The following is a 22,917-nucleotide window of genomic DNA, read 5'->3' on the forward strand; positions in this document are numbered from 1 at the left end:
CAGTAACTGAGCACTGGCAGGATTGAAAAATGCTTTTTTTTGGTACTGTTTAAGTTACAGCCAACCTTCAGATTTATTAACCAAAAATTATTCTTTAGGCAAGATGGAAGGAAAAACCCTAAAATTAAGCTGCCTTGCTTGAATTATTCTGCACGTTTTAAGGCTAATTATAATGTCAGTGTTTCTTCATAGAATTAAGTGTTGTTGGGTTCCCCTCCACCCTGTTATCAGTGCTAAATGGATAATGAAGAAAAAAAATGACAGAATTACTGCTTTCTCTTACAAGTATGAAGCTAAGAAAATCTGTTGAGTGTCTGTGCTTTAACCTTTAAATAATTAGAAAAGTTGGAGTTTTAATATCTACTTAGAGACAGACTTTGGAAGAAAATGCAGATTAGCACATACTTTGTTTTAACCATTTCAATTTCCATGTGTGTTGCGCATTGCCCAGGACCCAGCTAACAGGCCAGTGTGCAGTGGATATTTGCCAGTGGAAGCAGGTCCCTAAGAGCACTGCAAGTTATTATTGTAACCTGCTTTGCATTCGTGCTAATCATCTGCTTCTATGCAGCTGTTTTATTCTGGCTTAGGGATTCTTTTTCTCCCCCTTAGGACCTTAGGATATTGTTTCATAGGCACTTCCTGAAGGTTTTCACTCTTAATACCATCCTCCCTGCTGATGGCTTATTTAATTCAGGGCTTGCATTCTTGTTTCATTTTATAATCAACTCTTCCCTTGCAGCAGAACATTGGAGGTAAAAAAGGACTTAAATAACAAACAAATCCATGAGACTATGATGATTTTTGCTACCATTCCCTTCCACTCTCTGCCTTTCTCTCCTAAACCTGTCTGTCTGCTTGGAGCATCCCCATAGGAATCGGAGGCTGAGCACTGTCTGCTTGCACTGCAACGGGCAAAAAAGGCCCGTTCTTTCTTGATGGGTATTAAAGGTGTTAAAGAGATATTTGTGTACAGGATGGGGAGGAGGTGAGATTATTTTGGGTTGTGTTTTTTTACCTTACCTTACTCATTAATTTAGATTTATGTTTGCAGAATTGTTCCAGTCACCAGTACATATAAGGAAGAACATGAGTAACTCCTTGTCTTTACAGCATTCATGAAAATCTTGCTGTTCACTTAGTTAGTTGGGGTGCTCAGCTTCAGAGTGCCAGGAACTGGTCCTTTTAAGCATGCTGTTTTGTTTTAGAAAGGTAGCAGTAGCTACAATGGTAACTGTAAGGAATAGATGATTTATTGCTTTCTTAGGCAATCTGTAGGCAGCTTTTTTTATCATTTGCAATGTTCTGTATTCCTCAGGAGCCTATTAGAGTTTCACTAAAGAAGCTTTCTTCTTTAGAATTAAACCCCTGGAAATCTTGGGAATGTCTGAAAAGTCGAATTTTATATTGACTTTGTAAGTAATCAGACATTTAAGGAAAACTTTACTGCTGAACACCGTAGTTCTTATTATTGCTGTTTAGTGGCGATCATTAGTAGCACTTAATCAGCTTTCACAATGATTTGCTGTGTTTATTTAGTTTTAAAACCACTGGTGTTTATCTCGCAGCTTTAACGTCTTGTGGGATTTACTTAGCAAGATGCTCCACCAGAAGCATAGCTGTAGGCCTGTAAATACTCCTTTATAAAAGCTCCACTGCAATTACTGCTCTGCCTAAACACCTTTTTGAAAAGGCACTATGCGGTGGAAGCAATTTTGCATAACAGGGGTGGAGAAATGGAGAACAGTCACTTGGCTGACGTGGTCCTGGCTTGCACTGTTGTCACAGAACATACTCCTGACTTCATCTGTCTCACAGCAACATATGGAGGTAAACCCAGATTTTGGATGATACAAGGTGAGAACTGGGGTGATGCAATTTGAGAGGTGATGGTCAGGCTGGAAGGTAGCTAGGGAAGACCAAGACAACCATCCACAAAAACTCTGTCTGGACACATAGACACCTAGGAGTTTGAGCTAAAAGCCCTAATAGAGAGCACATACAGAAGTGCCCTGTGCACTGCCTCAGCTGAGTGTTTTGGAGCTTATTCCCCATTTAAAGATGTTTTGAGATTTGAAAAAGCAAGTGTCCATACACTCCATCCCCCAATGAGCTCACTTCCCATGCTAGAGGGGTAATCTTTGTTGGGCTTCTATCCATTGCTATCTTTCAGATAAATGATATTGAAAAGGATCACACATTATTTCTTGAGTACTGCACTATTTTTCTATGACATTGTGTTTTTTGTAATCAAATGCTGTAGCTTACATGGTGAAAGTTTCAAATATTAAGTCTCACTGAGAAACTAAGTGCAGGCTTATTTTCCATTTTAAAGGATAAAAAGGGAATTTACTTCCTTAGGCCCCTGCCCCGACTCAGAATCCAAATGCAATAATACAAAAAGGCTCTATTCATTTGTTAAGGACAATATCAAATACATGAATACAGAAGAATAATTAATATCCTTAATACTATTGTTACAAGGTGTATCTCATAATTTTTTTTAATATCACAATTCCTCACTTTTGTTTTTAAGCCCTGGTTATTAAGGACTTTAAGGACTCACTAAATACGGCTTTAAAATTTTGAATTTTAGGTCATACCAACTAGCTAATTACCTCAGGTATCTTTAGTTAATAAACTGGCTTTAACAGTTAAGTGGTGTGAATATTTGATTGGTTCCTCATTAAAGCTGCTTTGTGCTTCCAAAATGTTGGGATTTTCAAAGCAACACGTGTTTGATGGAAACATGTATTAATCTTTAAAGTTTTTAATTTAAATTTTCAACATTATTCCTTCCACCCCAGCTTTATTATCAAATGCTTGCAGGAATATCTTTGTTAGCCTACCATGGTAATAATCCCCCCTGCCCCCCCCCTTTTTTTTTTTTTTAATAAAAATAATTGATGGCAAGGAGGCCATTCTTGGATTTAAAACTTATACATGCATAGTACACTGTTTATACAAAACGCCCCATTTCTGATGAGTGTACAAGTAGGGGGGTAAATGTACAGTGGGTAGCTAAGTAATTGTGGTGAAAAGTTAAGAACAGAACAAAAAATCCCCCCTTGAAAACAATACCTAGGCAATATCTGCCTCAAGTACATGGCATCTAATTGGTATTCATATGAAGTGTTATAACTCGTTGCATGTAACACTGACAGAAATTTAGACTCACCTTGTATCCTTCAAGTGCTGCTCTTATGCAAGATTTTCTGTTGCATAAGGTTCAAAGCAGTGCTCAGTAGTAGTGGTGTTTCAGGAGACGTATTATCCTGTGCAGTTGTTTTCTTCACATTTAGAAGTCAATGTATAATGTATAAGGTAAAATAGAATTTGAAGGATTGTTGGAAATATGAAACTTTTTTGTTTACAGGAATCTGTATCAAAGTAGTTTCAATTTATGCTCTTTAGCAATGTTTTTCTCTTTTTCATAGTAGAGTAGCTTATTTCTCCATAGCATACTTCTATGGAAAATTTCAGATGTAATTTAATGTAATGTAAAAAGTGCCTAAGGAGCTTAACATTGATGCCTTTTTCTGGTTCTGGTAGTTCATTTCTGCTGTTTTACTATACTTCCCCCCCCCCCCCCTTGAAATGGCTTACTTGTAGATATCTTGTCTTTTGATTTAAATTTTGGAGTCCTTTTTGAAATGGGATTAGGCATGGAATAGCTCAAAGGTTAAAACTTCAATAATAGTCTATAGGGATATAAGCCACTAGTAGAAATAATTTGATGCTCATTAGCTGTCATTGAGAAATATGCTGTAAAGAGAGTTTCTTTCCTTAACTTGTGTACTCTGTGATGTGACATTTTCAAAGTAGCTTATGAAGCCACTGCATGCTTTAATAAAAACCCATCCTGTAAAGTCCTGTGAATTTGTTAGCTGCATTTATTTTCCATTCGTAGAGAAAGTAGTTTATTTTCTTCACAGATGGAAGAAGGAAAAAAAAAAACACCCCAAAACCCAAACAATTGCTGAGGACATAAGAAGCTTAGTGACCAGAAAGCAAAAGTGGATTGGTATTGGCTTGTTAGGTTTTTTGTTTTTCTTTCCAGATTAATGATTGACAGCCTCTGAACATGGGAAAAAATGAAAGACAAAGCAGAATAATTTGTGGAAAAAAGAGTAGTCTTTCTGATGGGGCATATGCTGGTAAACCAATGCAGCTGTTAATTTTTTTCAAGAAAAGGAGCCTGAGTGGGTCAAGGTGGTGGTGAAAGAGTCAGGGACTCTTGCGTGAATTCATGCACTCATGGAAGTACTTGCAGAAAGCAGCAGAAAGTTGATGGAAACTGAGATAAAGTCTAGACAGAGGGGAGAACTGTTTTTTAGTATCTCATACGTTTCCTTTAAGTAACATATTTTTTTCTTAGACTGATTTTTGTGGGCACTGTGTCAGTGCGTGTTGAGTGGCATCACATTTTCCATTCGAATAGAGGCAGACAGAGGGTATGGCATGAGTCCTGTGTAATTCTTCATAAATGCTAAATTTATTTATTAATGATGATGGATTAAGAATATGTTGGTCATATCAGTAGAAGTGAAGACTGAGAGTCTGCATTTCTTTTACTTTGAAAATTTATTTCCCTTTCCAGAGACAGTACAATCTCTGTAACCAGGTGCAGCAAAGCAAGATTTCTCTTCAGTATGGTGAATTACAGAAACTACGTGTTGCTAGGTAGCTAGTAGAAGCCTTGAGCATGAAAAAGTGTAGGGTCAATCTTTATTTCAGGAATATAATGTGAAGTATGTGTGTGTTTGTTTGCCTAAATCCATTAAAAATACATCAAGAATTTCAGATGATCCAATATGAAACATCCAAGTCATAGCTGAGCCTGAAATGCCATCTACCTAAATATCATTACTTTTTCTTGAGTTTGATTAATTTTATTTCCTCTGTGGCAGCATAACCACTAGGCACTATATGAAAGCTGAAATATTTTGCTGCAATTGTATTTTGTAAACCAGAATTCTTTTTATGACAGTTGTAGAGGAAAAGCAGAAGTGAAAAGTTAAGAACTATTTACTTCTAAATGGTCTTGAAAGTGACATTGAAAACTTAAGAACTGCACAACACATCATGCTACAAACACTATTTTTGGTGTCAGTAATGAAAGATTTACTTTTGAATACATGGCACTTATTTTTCTGAACTAGAGGTGTGGAAGAAAGGGTGTTTTGACTTTCATTTTTTTCTCCTTTGGATGGAACATTTTTGCGTCATTTCCAACCTCTCATCTGTTGAGAGTTTCAGTGGATTTTATTTTTACCTGCTGAGAATGTCGCTGCATAGAGAAACCACCCTAAGAGCTGAAATTCAATTTAGACCATGTAAGCACTTAGATTCTAGCAGGATACACGAGCAAGCATCAATGCGATTTCCGTTGGTGCTAAAATACTTGCTACGGTTTCTGACCTAATGGTATAGCAGCTCATTTTAGAAACGGTGTAGCAGGAAGAAGTGTTACTCTCTGTATGCAAATTAAGAACTAATACGTGACCAGATCCCAAAGGAAAGCAAGATGATGTCTTTTACAGAAAGGAGGGTAGAAATAATTGGAAATGGAAGATGACTCCAGAAAGATAGAAGAAAAGAGCTTAGTGTACATACTGCATCTCTCTTAATCCAGCAAGCAGTTTTTCCCAGTAGTTGCTTGATCTGTGGGTGATTTATGTAATTTGTGTTAAATTTTTACATGAAGTATTTTGTTACTATGGTGATAGGTGCCACTCCACGCAGATTGTTTAAATAAAATTTAAAAGACAACTCTTAGTACTCAGTAAGCTGGGTAAATGCTATTAGTTTGTACACAACGGTTATGAACTTAGAGAACTGTAGGTTCATTAAATATTCAGGGAAAGGCTCTAGACTTTTAGAAGCATTTGTGTAGGTTGCATAGGAAGTGGCCTTTTATGTAACATTTATTTAGTAGCTTGCATTATATTTTTCACAATAGAGATTTTTTTCCTCTTCCCTTGGTAGCTTAAATGGTGTGTGCTCACCTTTCTGTTTTCTCCCATCTCTGTTGGTTCTTACGCATGTTTCCAATGGGGGAGGACAGAGTGGGTTGCTGGAGATACAGATGAGCTCTAGCTTCAGCATGGAGGGGCAGGGAATAATAGAGTGAGGATGCCATAGACCCAGTGTCAAGAAACTGCAAGGATTGAATAATAGTAGCAAAGTGGGAAAGAAAGCAAATATTTCTGAACGGCAGTGGGAAGAAAATCGACAGGATTTGTGTGGGAAGTAAAGAGGAGTTGAAAATGGCACCCAGGTTGTGAGCTTGTGGGACATAAGGTGGTGGAGTTGTTGACAGAGATAGGGAAAGAGAGGGGGAGCGGGGAGGGTTTGGGAAGAAACGTGATTTCAGCTTTTCAGCACACTGCGTTAGGGCTGGTGGCAAATATCCAGGAGGAGATTCTGAACTGCGAATGTGAACAGAAGGGACGAGGGATCTGTGACTCATCTGCACAGAGATGATAATTAAAGCAGCATGATTTCAGGAGGCTGCTGAGCAATAGGGAAGAGGTTGCAGAAAAGGGGAGAGTTGAGGATAGAGCTCCCTGTGACTGTGGCAAGCGGAAGGAGGAGGAACAGCCACAGCAGCAGACTTTTGGAGCAGCTCAGTGGGAAGAAAGTCAGGGATAGCATATATTCTGGGAAGTCCACTTAGAAATACGGTATCGATATAGGTTTCTAACAATGGCTGTGTAATTTTAAAAATCCATTTTGTATGGCAGCAGCCAAGGGTTACTTATGCAAGCACTGGGTTGTTGCGTAGCTTAAGAGGAGGTTGCTGTTGCGTTTCAGGTAGTGAGACAGGAAAAGGTATTTCCTCTTCCTCTCTCTCTGTTCCAAACATTTGTAATTGTCAGTGTCCCCCAAACCTACACCTTTTGTATCCAAAGTCCTGCTAGACCTCTTAAAATCAAAGATATGGTAAAGCATCTCAGGAAATCTCTGCCTGTGTCATGCTCTTAATTCTTTGCCTGTTGCCAGAGGAGAATGTTTCCTTCTTGCCAGCTTCTGCAGCTTTGGGGACATTTAAGAGGTTTTTTTTCTGGTTTTTGTGAGGGGGTTGGAGGGGGGGTTTCAACAGATCTGTATATCTGCCAATTTGTATTTTACTATTCCAATAATTACCCAGACATACCTGTAAATGCCAGTCTGAGCAGAGTTCCCTAATATCCTCCAGTTTTCTAATCATCATGCTCTATACAACACAGTATTTTGCCATAGCCTGTATTATATGATTGAGTTTATTGTTTCAAAGCTGTCATTATTAATCCTGCCATCAGCTGTATTTGATACATTTTCCATGCATTTTCTAAGTTGTGAAAGGCTAAATTGACTCAATCTATCTTACCTTTGTACCTGTTTGGAAATTACGTCCCACTGTCCCAGTCTGATAAAAGTGATGAAGGATAATAATAAATGAAGGTACTATGAAAGCTACAGAACTTTTGTCTTCTTCATGTGTTGGCAAAGCTTTAGATTTTGTCATCATTGTTTTTGAGAACTTTTGTGAGAACCTTCAGTGACAACTCCATCAAACCTCAGTCTTGTGGCTCTCTTGCCATAGCTGAAGAGGGCAGAATTCAAACCAAATGAGCCTTTGTAGAGCCAATGCCATGAATTCCCTAGAGCTAGTGACACTTGAACAGGCTCAGAGTGGGCTCCTTGAAGCCAGAACAACTTATTTTTGTTGGTGCAGTGCTGAGGCTGAAGGGACTGGGCGTTGTGGTCTGAGCGTTCTCAAGTTAATTATTCTTTACTGTTGCTAAGTAGCAAGACCAACAGACAATCCATTTGACATATACTGGTATTAAAGGATTCAGTTACAGTTCTAATCAATTTGAGAAGCAAAGGGATTTAAAGGACGGCTTGGCTTAATTCCAACCAATGGCTACATTGCTCAAGAGCGATTTTATACCAAAGGTTTAGCAATGCACGAGAGTCTGAACCCTCTTTTAGTAATCATGTAATTCATTATTTTTGTTACAAATAGAGAACTGGAGTTACATAGTTTAGAACATTTTGCGTGACTTCAGAATAATGGTGACAGCAATTCTATCAGACATCTGTTTTTAAGCAGTACATGAAATCTAGCTGTTGCCCTCTCAAAACTCAACATGGAAGATGTGTGGGATTGCTCATGAAAGATGCATTTCCCAGGCAATTCCACTACCACTTTTAAAACTGTGTTCCTAACCTTGCCTACATTTTATCAGCAAAATACCAGTAAAAACAGTGTAATATACACAAACACAAACATGCAGATCACCTTCATGTATATTCAGTGGGATTGCAGAGGAAAACAAATGAAAAAGCCAGTGCAGAAGCACCACCAGAAGCAGCTTGAAGCTGCCTGGAGAAGGCACGCTGTCATGGCAAACTCTTGTTCTTCCCAAGATGCTCCAGTTGACTCCATCTCTGTAGCACCGCACAGCCTGCTTTTGAGCAATACTGCTATCATATGATCTCACAAATGATATTTTTGGGCTAACGTTATCTGAGAACCAGGAGATCTGGGTTTTCTTCTTGACAATTGTGTAACCTGCTTCTGTATCAGTTCTGCCTAGGAAATTTCCTTGCCCTGGAGGAAAAAAAAAAGTCAGGATGACTAAATATACGTGAGCAATTAAGGCATTCCTGCTGAACAAGAAAGTAGTGAAATAAGTCCTTACCCTCTCTTGAGCACTCTGATCTAAGGATTACTAGGAATGCTGGAATGTTGCTGATTTATTGCTGAAGGAACTAATAAACATGGTTCTTCAAGTCTCCTTTTTTGTATCACTTAACTATTTGTATGCATATATTTTATTTTCTGAGCTAGCATAACTTTATTCTGGAGTCAAGTCGTGGAGTTGACGGGAACTTAAGACTGCCAAGAAGCGTGCAGTGCAGCAGCTGCCTAGAATATGTGGCAAACCCACAAATAATAATAGTAATACTAACAATGATGGTATGTTTCAATTTTATAGCCTGCAAGTACCATGAGAAGTGTTTGACAGGTAATTGCAATAGGTAATTTGACAGGTTGCCGACTCTGACTTGTAAACCAGATCATATATATGCAAAATTAGAAGTGTTTTCTGCTGAATATTATCCCATAGTTATAGTACTGGAGAACTGCATGAACATTTTTTCCTTGTGAGATATATGAGCGGTAGGATGAGTTGGCAGGTCTTCTAGATCTCAGTACTGCACATTTTGAGTTGAGATTTAATCAACTCGGGTGCAAAGAGGACTGAAGAATAAGAAATGTGCTGGTGTAATTAGCTGACCTTATTCCCCACTTCTGTGACATACTAAGACAAAAAAGAAGACAATAATAGTGAGGGGAGAAGAAAATAAAATGGAAAAAATAAAGTGTCATAAAGATTGTATTTGAAAAAAAAGATCCACAAATACTTGTATTTTATATTCATTGCCTCATGTGTGAATTCTTCTAGCAATGCCTGGGGCAGGGTGGGGTGAGATGTGCACATTTTGCAGCATTGTCAGAGCTGTCTAATTCAGTGGGTTTAATTTAGTGTCTTTAGTAATTATTACTTATGACATTACAGTAGGATCTTTGCAGATAAAACTTGTTATTTTTGTGGAAATAATGCAGAACTGTGCTTGTGAAGGTCAGAAGTTCTGGAAAAAATAGAAGTGATGGCCTCTCAGTTGCAGTGTAGCATGGTCTTGCTAGACTTAAAAATAGGTTTTAAAATTATACCGGGATTGAAAGTGCAGAAGAACGCTCTCCCAGATTGTTGTGGTTTGTTCTTGTTCTTCATGTCTACCTCTCTTCCTGCATTTTTTAACTTTTTCTTCCAGTTTTGGACCTCGTGTTTCCCTTTTTATTAGGATCTAGTCTTTTCTATTAGGACCTAGTTCCTGCTGCCTCCACAAAGGTCACTTCTGAGGTCATTTTTGAGGCATAAGGCAGAGCTGGAAAGAGTGACCATGAAAACCTGGTATTAGTAATTAAGTTGTTCCACCATATTCCCGTTTTATTTCTCTTTCTTTGCGGATGATACTGTCCCATTTTCCTCTCTGAAACTGCTAATGACCAATATTTGGCTACATCTTCAGGAGGTATAAATTAAGGCAGAACTGCTTTTATTGCTTTATTAGCAATCTGCGTTATTAATCTTTTAGAAAACAATGTGCATTTGGAAGATAACCTTACGCTGTTTCAGCTGAAGTTTTGTTTGGTTCATTAGATGAAGGTCATATAGCCTAGCTTTAGTTCTAGTTTGTCAGTGAATATATGTGTGAAGTTCAGAGAACAAACAAGTGAAAGTAAAATATCTCCTTCATGCTGTATCTGTGTATTTCAGTTCAGGGGTATTCACGGTATTGTTTCACTAAGTGCATAGCAAATTGTTAGCTTGTGAAGGAGTAAAGCTTGGTTGCAGATTTTGTGTGTGTTCCTACTTTTCTAAAGTAGAAAAAAGTTGATCTTAAACTTGCACATGATCTGTTTCTTACCTTAATTGCAATGTTTTGATACTGTGGTTAAATAGATACTTCAGATGAACTTTCAGGAGTAAGATACGGGCTTTTAGTAAAGGTATGGAAGGAAGAGGTGTTCTCTGGTTGTGGGTGGTATGCTATTAAGAATACAAATTTCTTTCTGATTGTATAGTTAGTGGCTCTTTTTTAGTTCTCAAGTGTTTTAAGCTCTTTTAGTTGAAATGAGATGGGGATGAAAAAGCAATGATTTTAAATGGTAAAGGCCCCCAGCAATAAGCACTCAGTTTACCATTCTACCTAGCGGAATGTTTGAAAAGGGTGGGCACAGTTATCCTCAGCACTTGCTTAAAGATAAAGCACAAAGCAGTGGAGTGACTTTAAAAATCTAAGGGGAAATAAACTGTTCACTATGAAAGCAAGTGACTTGTAGGTTTTGCTCTTGGGATCATTCAGAAGCAGTCTCAGCCCTCATCTCTAGGGATGGCTGCAGGAAGTTAAAACAAGCTTGCTACGATGCAGGGATCAGCTTGGTGACCTTTTCTAAGTTTCTTTGAATCCTAGACTTCAGGGCTGCTCTGGGCTATGCCGGCATGAATCTTTCCATTCCTGTACATTTCCCTGAGTTCATGCTTGAATTATGTTTAGTTGGATGTCATTCATGTATGGAAAAAGGCTATTTTGGGATTGCTTTTTTACCTAAGCATTGCATTTGCTCTCCTCCAGTTTTTCTGTCTTTTATGGTTTACTGAACTCTTGCATGAATATGAATATGTGGCGGTAACAATCAGCTGTCAGCTATGTGATGAAGTCATTTAGCAATTGCTCTTTCCAGAGCCTGGGTTTGTAGGGAATAGTGTGTTGAGGAGAGCATTTAAGGGTGGAGCCACCTGCCCCTATACATAGACTGAATGCCTGCCAAGTTTTCTACTTGCTTTACTGTCTTTTGTAGATTGAGAAAAAAAATATTTTTTAAAAAAATACTCTTGGTTTGTCAGAAATAAGCATATTTCTTTTGTTTCCTTTGTGACTGTGTGGAAGAGTTTCATTCAAGGACATGGCAGTTTTTCTCTGTTATTCATCGGTTTCTTGGTTGTAATAAAGCTCTACAGCATTTAAGAACCCAGAATCCTTCTTCCCTTAGTAAGTGAGGCTTCTCAAACAGTATCCTCTTTAAGCTGAATATTTAAACTTATAGTAAACTCTTCCTATTACCAATGAAATATGTCTGCTTGAAAGTACTACTTTTCTTCTTCTTCAATATAAATGTTGCAATCCCTTCCTGCTATTTTTACGAAATGATTCATAAGAAACCATGGAGAACATAGATGTATCCAGATTGAAAATGTTACGTGCCCTCCCACATATAACAATGAAAAGTGTGTTTTGCTACTAAGATTGCAAATACTTCATTGATGTCTGCATATAATTAAACGTGTTAGATTTTCTTTCCGGCTGTACTTACTGGCAAATGTTTCCTGAATGCCAACAGCTGTTATTAGGAGAATACTCCCTGACCAACCTGCTACTTCTGCATAGGTTGCTTTATATAACGCTTAGAAACACATTGGTTTTTCTTGCCTGTGTAACACTAGAAGAGTTTAATGGACTAAAAGTTCTATTTTTTTAAAACAGTTGTATAGAAAAAAGTCAGTTTTCTAATAGGAAAAACTGATGTAAAACTGAGACTTAAACCAGGAAACTCAGTCACATTTTTCATGTGGGTTACTAGGTAGGTTATAAAGCGTCTGTTCTCAACAGAGCTTCCACTAATTGCCATAAAGCTACGGCATCTGATGAACTTAGAAAAGAGTGGTTCTTTCACCAGTGTTGTTGTATTTCATGTGCTCGCTGCCTTACTAATTCCATTTCTCTATATCCACTGAGATTTTGGCCTGTCAGAAAAACTTTCACAGCCCCCAGCCTCCCATCTGTTAGTCTTACTTATAGGAACTGCCTCACATGCTACATAAGGTGACAACAAAGTGCATGCAGTCCACAGCAGCCTGTATGTAATAAGATGGTCCAGCTCAAGTTCCCTGTGAGTTTTGTATTGTGTTTGTCTTCCCTCGCATTGCATGGAGTTTTATAAACAGCCAGTGGTTACCTTTTCTCTTCTTCCTCCTCCCAGGGTTTTCCTTCTTTCCTTTGGCAGGGTGTGCAAACTGTGCAAACGTCAGTTCAGCTCAGCTCAGCTTAGTTTTCTGTCTTAGTTATTTAAGACCATTGCTGGTACCTCCCTTTTTCAGAATTACCACTAGAAGCAGGTAATTTTTGCCTATGGTCAGGGACTGCTGGTTGAAGCCACTTGTCCAGCATACGTGTGACTAGCTGGTACGTGTCAAAAGAATGTAAAGCGGAGGTAGATCATTATCTGTCTCAAGGAAGGAAGCAACAAGAACTAGTGAACAGATATAAACATTTACCAGTATTTCCTTTCTGTGGTGGGTTCACACTTTGGCTACATGAATCTTTCTATTCTGTTTAAGACTTTGAAATCTTTTGTTTCGTCTTAAAGACTTTTCAATTCAGTTGTATTCTTTTTAAGGATAAATTTAGGAAGGGTGAATGATTGGATCCATTTAATCTGCCTTTTCTGCTTTACTTTTTCAGGATTGCACGGTATATGAAACAGAGAATAAAATTCTTCATGTGGTGAGTAGTGTTTGGATTTCTATTAATAAATATATTTGTATAGACTACATAAAATTATAAAGCTGTGTGTTTTGTGCTTTTTCTGTGCAGTGCCAGTATGATAGTAACCTAGTCTGGGTATGACTGAGTGAATGTATGGAACTTCTTGTGCATAGTAATGATGTTATGGAACTTTGCAAGGGCTTGTGTTTAACTGACTCAGGCCCATCTGAGATAAACCATGGTCAGAAGAATTATTTTGAAAAATTACTTTTTTTTTCTTGAGAGAGCTGGTTGCTAGGCTTCTATGAAATCATATATATTTGTGTTAGTGATATAGCTTCATTTATACAGCTTTATACCTCATAGGAGCCTGGAGCTAGCCTAGTGATAGGAAAATCAATGCAATTCTTTCCTTTTGAATTCTCAGCATAAATACAATGGTCTGTTACCAGAATCTGTAGTGTTATTGATAATAAATAAAGCAGATTAAAGTCATCAAGGCATCAGAACACAGGAAGGATTTGAAATGCTGGTACTTTGGTGGATGGAGAGTCAAAAGCTTGAGTAAATTTTGTCTGAAAACTGCACCTAAGTTTTAGATATTAAATTTTCTCATGTTGTGGTTGTAGTTCAGTGAGTATTAAGTTTACCCTGAGCTTGTTTCTAAAAGTTAGATACGAAGATATTCTTCCTAAGAGTGAGTAATGAATTGGTTTAATTTATTCACTGTATTTCACATTTAGGTAGGTTTTGATACCTTACTTTTCTTATTACTGGAGCTTAAGCAAGAAAATACTGCATTTCTTTATTTTAAAAGGCGAGCTTCCCAGTAAATTTTGCTATACTTTTCTTTTTCAGTGCTCCCATATCAAATGCTTGGCAAGCTGAATTCTATAAGTTTTTGATGCTTTGATTTCACAGAGATGTGGAATAAAATGTCTCCTTGTATTTTTAAGTTTCACTGACGTTTTTCCCCTGTGGGGCACAAAGAATTAGCAATTTTAGTGAGGCTGACTTCATCCTTGCTAGGCTGATCTCTGCAAGTATTTAAGTAATGAAGTTTTTAATTGCATAATCTTGGCAAAAGTTGAAGTGCTATAAGTTTGAAATCATTATATATAGCCTAGCTTTCAGTACATGCTTGTTTTCTGCTGTCAGAGCCAAGCATTCTGACATCTGCGATATACAGTATATATCTTTTAAAAATTAGCAAAAAAGATCTCAAGCAGCCAGGGATCTGGTTAGGAAAGCTAAAGCCCTGATAGAACTAAATCTGGCCAGGGATGTCAAGGGCAACAAGAAAAGCTTCTATAAGTACAGTGGTGATGAAGACTAGGGGCCCTCTCTGGAAGGAAATGGGAGACCTGGTTACCTGAGATATGGAGAAGGCTGAGGTACTCAACAACTTTTTTGGCCTCAGTCTTCACTGGCAATTGCTGGAGCTGCACCACCAAGTTGCAGAAGGCAAAGGCAAGAACTGGGAGAATGAAGAACTGCCGCTATAAGAGAATCATAGAATCAGAGAATGTCCTGAGTTGGAAGGGACCTGCAAAGATCATCGAGTTCCAACCCCTGTCCCTGCACAGGACAACCCCAAAATTCACACCATGTCTCTGAGGGTGTTGTCCAAGTGCTTTGTGAATATCGTCAGGCTTGGCGCCGTGACTGCCTCCCTGGGGAGCCTGTTCCAGTGCTCCACCACCCTCTGGGTGAAGAACCTTTTCCTAATATCCAACCTAAACCTCCCCTGGCACATCTTCCTGCCATTTCCCCGGGCCCTATCGTTGATCACCAGAGAGAAGAGATCAGTGTCTGCCCCTCCTCTTCCCCTTGTGAGGAAGCTGTAGACCACGATGAGGTCTCCCCTCAGTCTCCTCTTCTCCAGCCTGAACAAACCAAGTTACTTGAGCCGCTCCTCATACAGTTTCCCCTCTAAACCCTTCACCAACTTTGTTGCCCTCCTCTGGACACTCTCTAGTAGCTTTGTATCCTTAATGTACTGTGGCACCCAAAACTGCACGCAGCCCTCAAGGTGAGGCCACACCAGCACAGAGCAGAGCAGGACAATCACCCCCTTTGACCAGCTGCAATGCAGTACTTGATACACCCCAGGACATGGCTGGCCCTTGGCTGCCAGAGCACAGTGTTGGCTCATGTTCAACTTGCCGTTGACCAGAACCTCTGACCCCTTTCTGCGAGGCTGCTCTCCAGCCTTTTGTTCCCCAGTCTGTATGTACATCCAGGGTTGCCGTATCCCAGGTGCAAAGTCCGGCACTTGTCCTTGTTAAACTTCATACAGTTGGTGATTGCCCAGCTCTCTAATTCGTCCAGATCCCTCTGTAGGGCCTCTCTGCCCTCAAGAGTGTCAACAGCTACTCCCAATTTTGTGTTATCAGCAAACTTAATTAGTATTCCTTCCAGTCCTGCATCCAAGTCATTCATGAAGACATTAAAGAGCACTGGCCCTAAGATGGATCCCTGTGGAACCCCGCCAGTGACTGGCCGCCAGCCCGATGTAACCCCATTGACTGTGACCCTTTGAGCCCGACCTGACAGCCAGTTGCTCACCCGTTGCATAATGTGTTTATCCAACTGTATGCTGGACATTTTCTCCAGGAGAGACAGTACTCAATACTGTGAGAGACAGTATCAAAAGCTTTACAGAAATCCAAAAAGTTTACATTGTCTGGCTTCCCTTGGTTAACTACCTGGGTAACATTGTCATAGAAGGAAATTAAGAGAAATTAAGTTTGTTAAGCAGGACTTTGCCCTCATGAACCCGTGCTGGCTGGGACCAATGACTGTGCTGTCTTTCAGGTATTTTTCACTAAATCCCAGAATAATCTTGTCCATAATTTTGTGAGGCACAGAAGTAAGACTGAGAGGCCTATAGTTACTGGGATCATCCCTGTTGCCTGTCTTGAAGCTTGGGACAACATTTGCCAGCTTCCAGTCAACTGGGACCTCTCCAGATTCCCAAGAGCATTGAAAAATCATTGAGAGGTCTCGCTATGACATCAGCCAGCTCTTTAAGTACCCTCAGATAAGTCTCATCAGGCCCCATTGACTTTGTCGTGGTTTAGCCGCAGTCAGCAGCTAAACACCACACAACAACTTTCTCATTCTCACCCTGGTGGGATGGAGGAAGAATCAGAAGAGTAAAAGTGAGAAAACTCGTGGGTTGAAATAACAGTTTAACATTGGCAAGCAGGTGTTTGGCCATCTCCAGGAAAGCAGGGCTCCATCATGCATAACGGTTACTTGGTAAGACGGACACCATCACTCTGAACATCCCTCCCTTCCTTCTTCTTCCTCCAGCTTTATATACTGAGCATGATGACATATGGTATGGAATATCCCTTTGGACAGTTGGGGTCAGCTGTCCCAGCTGTGCGCCCTCTCAACTTCTTGTGCACCTGGCAGAGCATGGGGACCTGAAAACATCCTTGACTTAGTAGTGTAAGCACTACTTAGCAACAACCAAAACATCTCCACATTATCAACACTGTTTTCAGCACAAATCCAAAACATAGCCCCATACTAGCTACTATGAAGAAAATTAACTCTATCACAGCTGAAAGCAGGACAGACTTATAGGGATCCAGCTGGAGCAGCAAGTCCCACACAAGTTCAGGGTTGATTGGGAGTTGATGATTCCCACAGCCATGGTTCTGTAGCCCATTGGTGTTGAAGACCAAGGAAAAGAAAGCATTAAACATCTCTGCTTTGTTTATGTCCCTGTTTGCGAGGTGACCATTCTCATCAAGTAACAGACCAATGTTATTTCTGGCCTGCCTTTTGCCATTAACATATTTTAAAAAGCCGTTTTTATTGTCCCTCACAGTACTGGCCAGCTTCAACTCTGAGCTTTGGCCACACGAATTTCCTCCCTACAGTGACAAACAGCATCCCTTTAGTCCTCCTGTGTCGCCTGACCTTGCTTCCACTGGCCATAACCAAGAAGTTATCGTCCAGATGGAGAAGATCAGGTTTGAGACCATCTAAGGAACCTGAAGATGCACAAGTCCATGGGACTTCATGAGATGCATCTGCATGTCCTGAGGGAACTGGCAGAAGAAGTTCCTAAGCCACTATCCATCATATCTGAGAAGTCGCGGTAGCCCGGTGAAGCTCCCACTGACTGGAAAAGGGGAAGCATAACCCCCATTTTTAAAAAGGGAAAGAAAGGAAGACCCAAGGAACTACAGGCATCAGTCTCACCTCTGTGCTTGGCAAGATCATAGAACAAATCCTCCTGGAAACTATGCTAAGGCACATGGAAAATAAGGAGGTGATTGGTGACAGCCAGCATGGCTTCACTAATGGCAAATCATGCCTGACAAATTTGGTGGCTTTCTATGAGGTGATTACAGTGTTGATGGGTAAGAGAAGAGCAACTGACATCATCTACCTGGACTTGTCAAAGCATTTGACGCTGTTCCTCATGACATTCTTGTCTCTAAATTGGAGACATGGATTTGATGGTTGGGCCACTCAGTGCATAAGGGATTGGCTGGATAGCTGCACTCAAACAGTTGCAGTCAATGGCTTGATGTCGAAATGGAGACCAGTGACAAGTAGTGTTCCTCAGGGGTTGGTATTGGGACCAGTGCTGTTTAACATCTTTGTTGGAGACATGGACAGTGGGATTGAGTGCACCCTCAGCAAGTTTGCTGATGACACCAAGCTGTGTGCTGTGGTTGACACACTGGAGGGAAGGGATGCCATCCAGAGGGACCTTGACAGGCTTGAGAGGTTGCCCTGTGCGAACCTAATGAAGTTCAACAAGGCCAAGTGCAAGGTCCTGCACATGGATTGGGGCAATCTCAAGCACAAATACAGGCTGGACAGAGAATAGATTGAGAGCAGCCCTGTGGAGAAGGACTTGGGGCTGTTGGTTGATGAAAAGCTCAGCATGACCTGGCAATGTGTGCTTGCAGCCCGGAAAGCCAGCCATATCCTGGGCTGCATCAAAAGAAGCGTGGCCAGCAGGTCGAGGGAGGTGTTTTTCTGCTTCTACTCTGCTCTCATGAGACCCCACCTGGAGTGCTGCATCCAGCTCTGGGGCCCCCAACATAAGAAGGACATGGACTTCTTGGGGCGGGTCCAGAGGAGGGCCACAAAAATGATCAGAGGGCTGGAGCACCTCTCCACCTCTCCTATGAAGACAGGCTGAAAGAATTGTGGTGTTGAGCCTGGAGAAGAGATGGCTCTAGGGAGACCTTACAGCAGCCTTCCAGTACCTGAAAGGGCCCTACAAGAAAGCAGGAGAGGGACTTTTTAGAAGGGCATGTAGTGATAGGACAAGGGTTAATGGCTTTAAACTGAAAGAGGGATGGTTTAGATTAGATATAAGGAAGAAATTTTTCACTCTGAGGGTGGTGAGGCATTGGAACAGGTTGCCCAGAGTTGTGGATGACCCCTGGAAGTGTTCAAGGCCAGGTTGGATGGGGCTTTGAGCAACCTGGCCTAGTGGAAGGTGTCCATGCTGATGGTAGGGGGGTTGGAACTAGATGATCTTTAAGGTCCCTTCCAAACCAAACCATTCTATGCTTCTACGATTCTATAATTGTAAAGGGAGCTGGCAGTGTTTAGAGCTGATGAAGCATCAGGTAATGTAGTCTTCAACAGAAAACTTTGAGGAAACTGAGAGGGATTCATATATGATATGTGAGTACACAAATTTGAGACAGGTTTCAAAAGTTATATTGTCTTACATCATTCCGACTCACATAGGCTTATTTCTTTCATCTGCAGTAACTTTATTGTGGTGACAGATGGACATATGAATTATTGTGGAGAGCTTAGCTTTTACAGTTAGTGCTCAAGCTTGCAAGGAAGCATGAACAGAGCATTGAATGTTTTACTGAAGGCTAGGATTAAAAATAACTATATATATTACATGTAACTTGGGTCATTTCTGACCATGTTGCATTTTAGCTGATGGATTGGATTTCATGGGGCAAAAGCTGGCCAAAAGCAATCAAGGAAAGAGATAAATCTGTGACTGAGTAATTAAAAGATGGGATTTTCAATCATATTTTGAATTTGAAAGGGAGCATTTTACAAGTACAGCTGGAAAGGTTGATGATAGAATTGGAATTGAAAGCAGTCACAGTTCCCTCCAACCCTTCTCCTTGGAAGACAAAGAAAGGTGGTGTGGCTTTAGCCAATTAGAAAATCTGAGGAGGAGCAATCTAACAGGTAGATTAAAATAATGGGGGAACAGCCCACTGACGTCAAGATCTTGAGAGAGTACATGGTGTTTTTTTGTATGTCAAAGAGAGGTTGATAGATACCTTATGAGAAACAATATTTGAATACACGAATACAAACTAGATTGAAGATATTCTAGAGGGGGATTAAGAATTTAAATCTTCTGTTATAGGCTATACATCCAGTGAATTTAGAGGTGAACATTAAAAAGAAGGTTCTCTGATATAGAAAGAATAGAAATAAGCTTTGGAAAGGCGAAGAAATGAGAAATGCTGGGAGAACTAGGAAAGATTGGGAGGAGAGGGTATGCACACAGATATTATATACAGAGAAAGTAAATCCTCTCTTCTTAAATTCAAAGACGAAGCTATTGCAAGTCCATTTTCTGAGTACTTTTCCCATGTGTGAACTGTGCAAACTCCTGGATGTAGAAGTGGTGTTTGACCAGCATCACATCCACCTGCCTTTGAATGATCAGGTACCAACATATGGCCATGTTCACTGTGGGCTCGCCCCGTATAATTTCACATACCACGTTCTCTTCATGACACAAGGCAACAAGGTTCCTCACAAAAGTGAAAGGCAATGATTTACAACTAATTAGCAATTCATGCAATTAGCCTAAGGAAATCCTTGTTACAAGCTATTGTTCCCACTAAAGATTGAAATAAAAATTTAAAAGATCTTTCTTATGTAAGTAAAAAAGAACTACAGCTACAGAAATGAAAATAAATTAAATGACAGTGTTGTGGTTTAACCCCAGCCGGCAGCAAAGAGCCACACAGCCGCTCGCTCACTCCTCCCCCAGCAAGATGGGAGGAAGAGAATTGGAAGAATACAAGTGAGAAAACTCATGGGTTGAGATAAAGACAGTTTAATAATTGAATAATAATATTAATAATAATAAGCAACAATAATAATAAACAGCAACAATAATAATATAATGAAAAGGAAAATAACAGAGAGGAATAAAACCCAAGAAAGACAACTGATGCAAATGAAAACAATTGCTCACCATCAGCTAACTGATGCCCAGCCAGACCCCCAAGCAGCGCCCCCCAGCTAACCTTCCCCCTAGTATATTGCTGAGAATGATGCCATATGGTGTGGAGTATCCCTTTGGCCAGTTGGGGTCAGCTGTCCTGGCTGTGTCCCCTCCCAACATCTTGTGCACCCCCAGCCCACTCGCTGCTGGGGTGGGAAGCATAAAAGGCTTTGACTCTGTGTAAGCACTGCTCAGCAATAACAAAGACATCCCTGTGTTATCAATACTGTTTTCAGCACAAATCCAAAACACAGCCCCATACTAGCTCCTGTGAAGGAAATTAACTCTGTACAGCCAAAACCAGCACACACAGTTATGTACTACTACTCTTTAGGATACCAAGAATCTTATCACCTTAGGAGCAGTTGATTTTTTGCCTTCATTACCTATCAGTGGTCCAGTGGTTTACTTCAAGTTGAACCTGTGTTCTGGGTTGATCATCTCCATTGTTCACGTGGCTCAAAGTGTTATTGTGGACTTGTGTGCTGTGGTTCAGGGGCTGGAGCTCTGTAACCACACATCTCCTGTGGGGTTGCTGCCCCACTCCCCCTGGAGCAAGCCTGCTTTGTGCCAAATTGGGGGGCCAGAGGGTGTGCGAGCACAGGCAGGGTATTTGAAACCACTCTGCTGCTACTGAAGTGCATACCTGGATGCCTCCAAAGTTAACCCATCACTGAGTCTTCATGCTTTCCTCTAAAGCATGGTGGGGTAGGCAACATCCCTCTCCAAAGGCAAGATCCTCAGTTAAAGGACTAATTTTTCTGTTTTAATTAGTTAGGGCCAAAAAGTACTTATTGTGCTCATATTCTTGTGACAGTAATTTCTTTTGAAAAGCAAATGAATGCCCTCTTTCTTTCAGAGATGGCAGTGTGGGTGTTCATGTGAAGACTGCTGAATTACCTTGTCCATAGATCGTCTGTTTTAATGTCAATAAACTTATTCTAATGTTAGCTTTTTTGATATCACTGATACATTTAAGAAAGGGTACTCTGGAGACAGAGCTGTATAGCTTCAGCTTATATTCAAGAAAGAAAGATTTTTGTTTACTCCAAGCAATTCACATTTCAAATGCTATAGAAAAACATTTTGGTTGTCACTCACAATATTAGGTTAAGTAGTAAATTAATCTGTGTTATTCAACTAAACACATAAAAAGTATCCAAAGGAAAAAGGCCTTATGGAAAACTGATGAAGCTTTAAGAAGAAATTACCTACTTCAACTTGTTTATTTCTCCTGAGTGGAGTTGCAAAGTGTGTCTGGGAAAAAACATCTCCTAGCTCTGAATTCATTCACAGAAACACTTGGTTTCTGTGGAATAAGAAGGATAAAACCACACAGGAATAATGTGTTGGGTTTTGCTCATTAAAATGTTGATGCTTCTGAAATATTCATGAATACAGAGAAATGCTTCATATTTCTGCCACTTCATTTCTCAATATGCCTTTCCCAGGTTGTCTTTTGCTCAGTAAGCAATGTAATAAATAAATAATTAAAGAATGATAATTCTAATAATCTATTACTAGAACCAGAAAGTAAATATCACCAGAAAATAATACCAACAGAAGTAGATGGCAATAGAAAATATTAACTTAAGAAGATCAGGTTTTAAAATACAGTGGACCTAAATGTGAAAGGATAAGCCAGAGGTGTGGTGTTTGCTTCAAAACTGGAATTTAGTATGCTCTTGCTAGTTTATATTTAGAACCTTTATATTGATTTAACTTGAGATCATAAAATGTATGGAAGACTGCTCAGCTTAAAAGGGTATCAGTTCTGCTTATTTAGGGAGTTATAAGTTAATTGCTGTGAAAGCCTGAATGGAGCTTTAAAATCTTTGAAATTCATTGATTCCATTCAGCTGTTCAGGGCTGTGTATGATGGAAATATCTAGTTCAGATTAAACCATGTGAAGCAGTAGAATATTAAAGTGAGAGCAAAGCAAGAAGGACTAATTATAGAAAGTAGAAGCTGGGCTCCAGTCAAGATTAATAATAAGTTTTAACTGATTTATCTTTTTTGTTTAATTCTATTAAAAAAATAAAGTTTTCCTAAAGAATTTCACTTTCTTAAGATTACACTGCTTTTCCTGGAGAAAAAAAAAAGTTTTATTGAGTTGTAAAACCATAGAAAGTGGTAGTGCAGAGTGAAATTAATATTCAGAAGTTTCTGAAAAACAAATGAGCTATTTAAATTTAAAAAGAGTTACTACATTGAAAAGGAAAAGAACAAGTAATGGATCAGAATGTTCTCTTTTTGCTAAGAGCATTGCAGAAACCACAGTGACGATAATTCATTCCTGCCCACTATATCTGAATATTTGTTGTAGAACGATGGTTGACTAAAAATGCATTGACAAAGGTATCATTTTTATAGTCCTATTAAAGAAAAATAAAGAAAAAGTAACCGCCTGCTTTCTTACAAGAGTCTATACCTTGCAACCTGGGCCCAGCAAACTTCACTCTAATAGAAGCCTCTTTTTGTATCCAAAATAAAATTTAGGTCACTGTTTAAATTTCATGTGTCTACAAATGCAAGTCTGGGTCCAGAT

At 39.7% G+C, this 22,917-nt stretch overlaps 1 protein-coding gene across 6 annotated transcripts in view; it reads left to right on the forward strand.

Annotated features, from left to right (window-relative positions):
• Positions 1-22,917, forward strand: part of CNKSR2 (connector enhancer of kinase suppressor of Ras 2) — a 225,384-nt gene that overhangs the window by 66,362 nt on the left and 136,105 nt on the right. For all 6 annotated transcript variants that reach the window (XM_075096786.1, XM_075096804.1, XM_075096795.1 and 3 more), the window contains exon 5: positions 13,084-13,125. In XM_075096786.1, the coding sequence (XP_074952887.1) occupies positions 13,084-13,125 (42 nt within the window). The remainder of the gene's footprint in view (positions 1-13,083; positions 13,126-22,917) is intronic.

This window comes from Phalacrocorax aristotelis, chromosome 1 (genome assembly GCF_949628215.1).
Source record: "Phalacrocorax aristotelis chromosome 1, bGulAri2.1, whole genome shotgun sequence".
Lineage (NCBI taxonomy): Eukaryota > Metazoa > Chordata > Aves > Suliformes > Phalacrocoracidae > Phalacrocorax > Phalacrocorax aristotelis.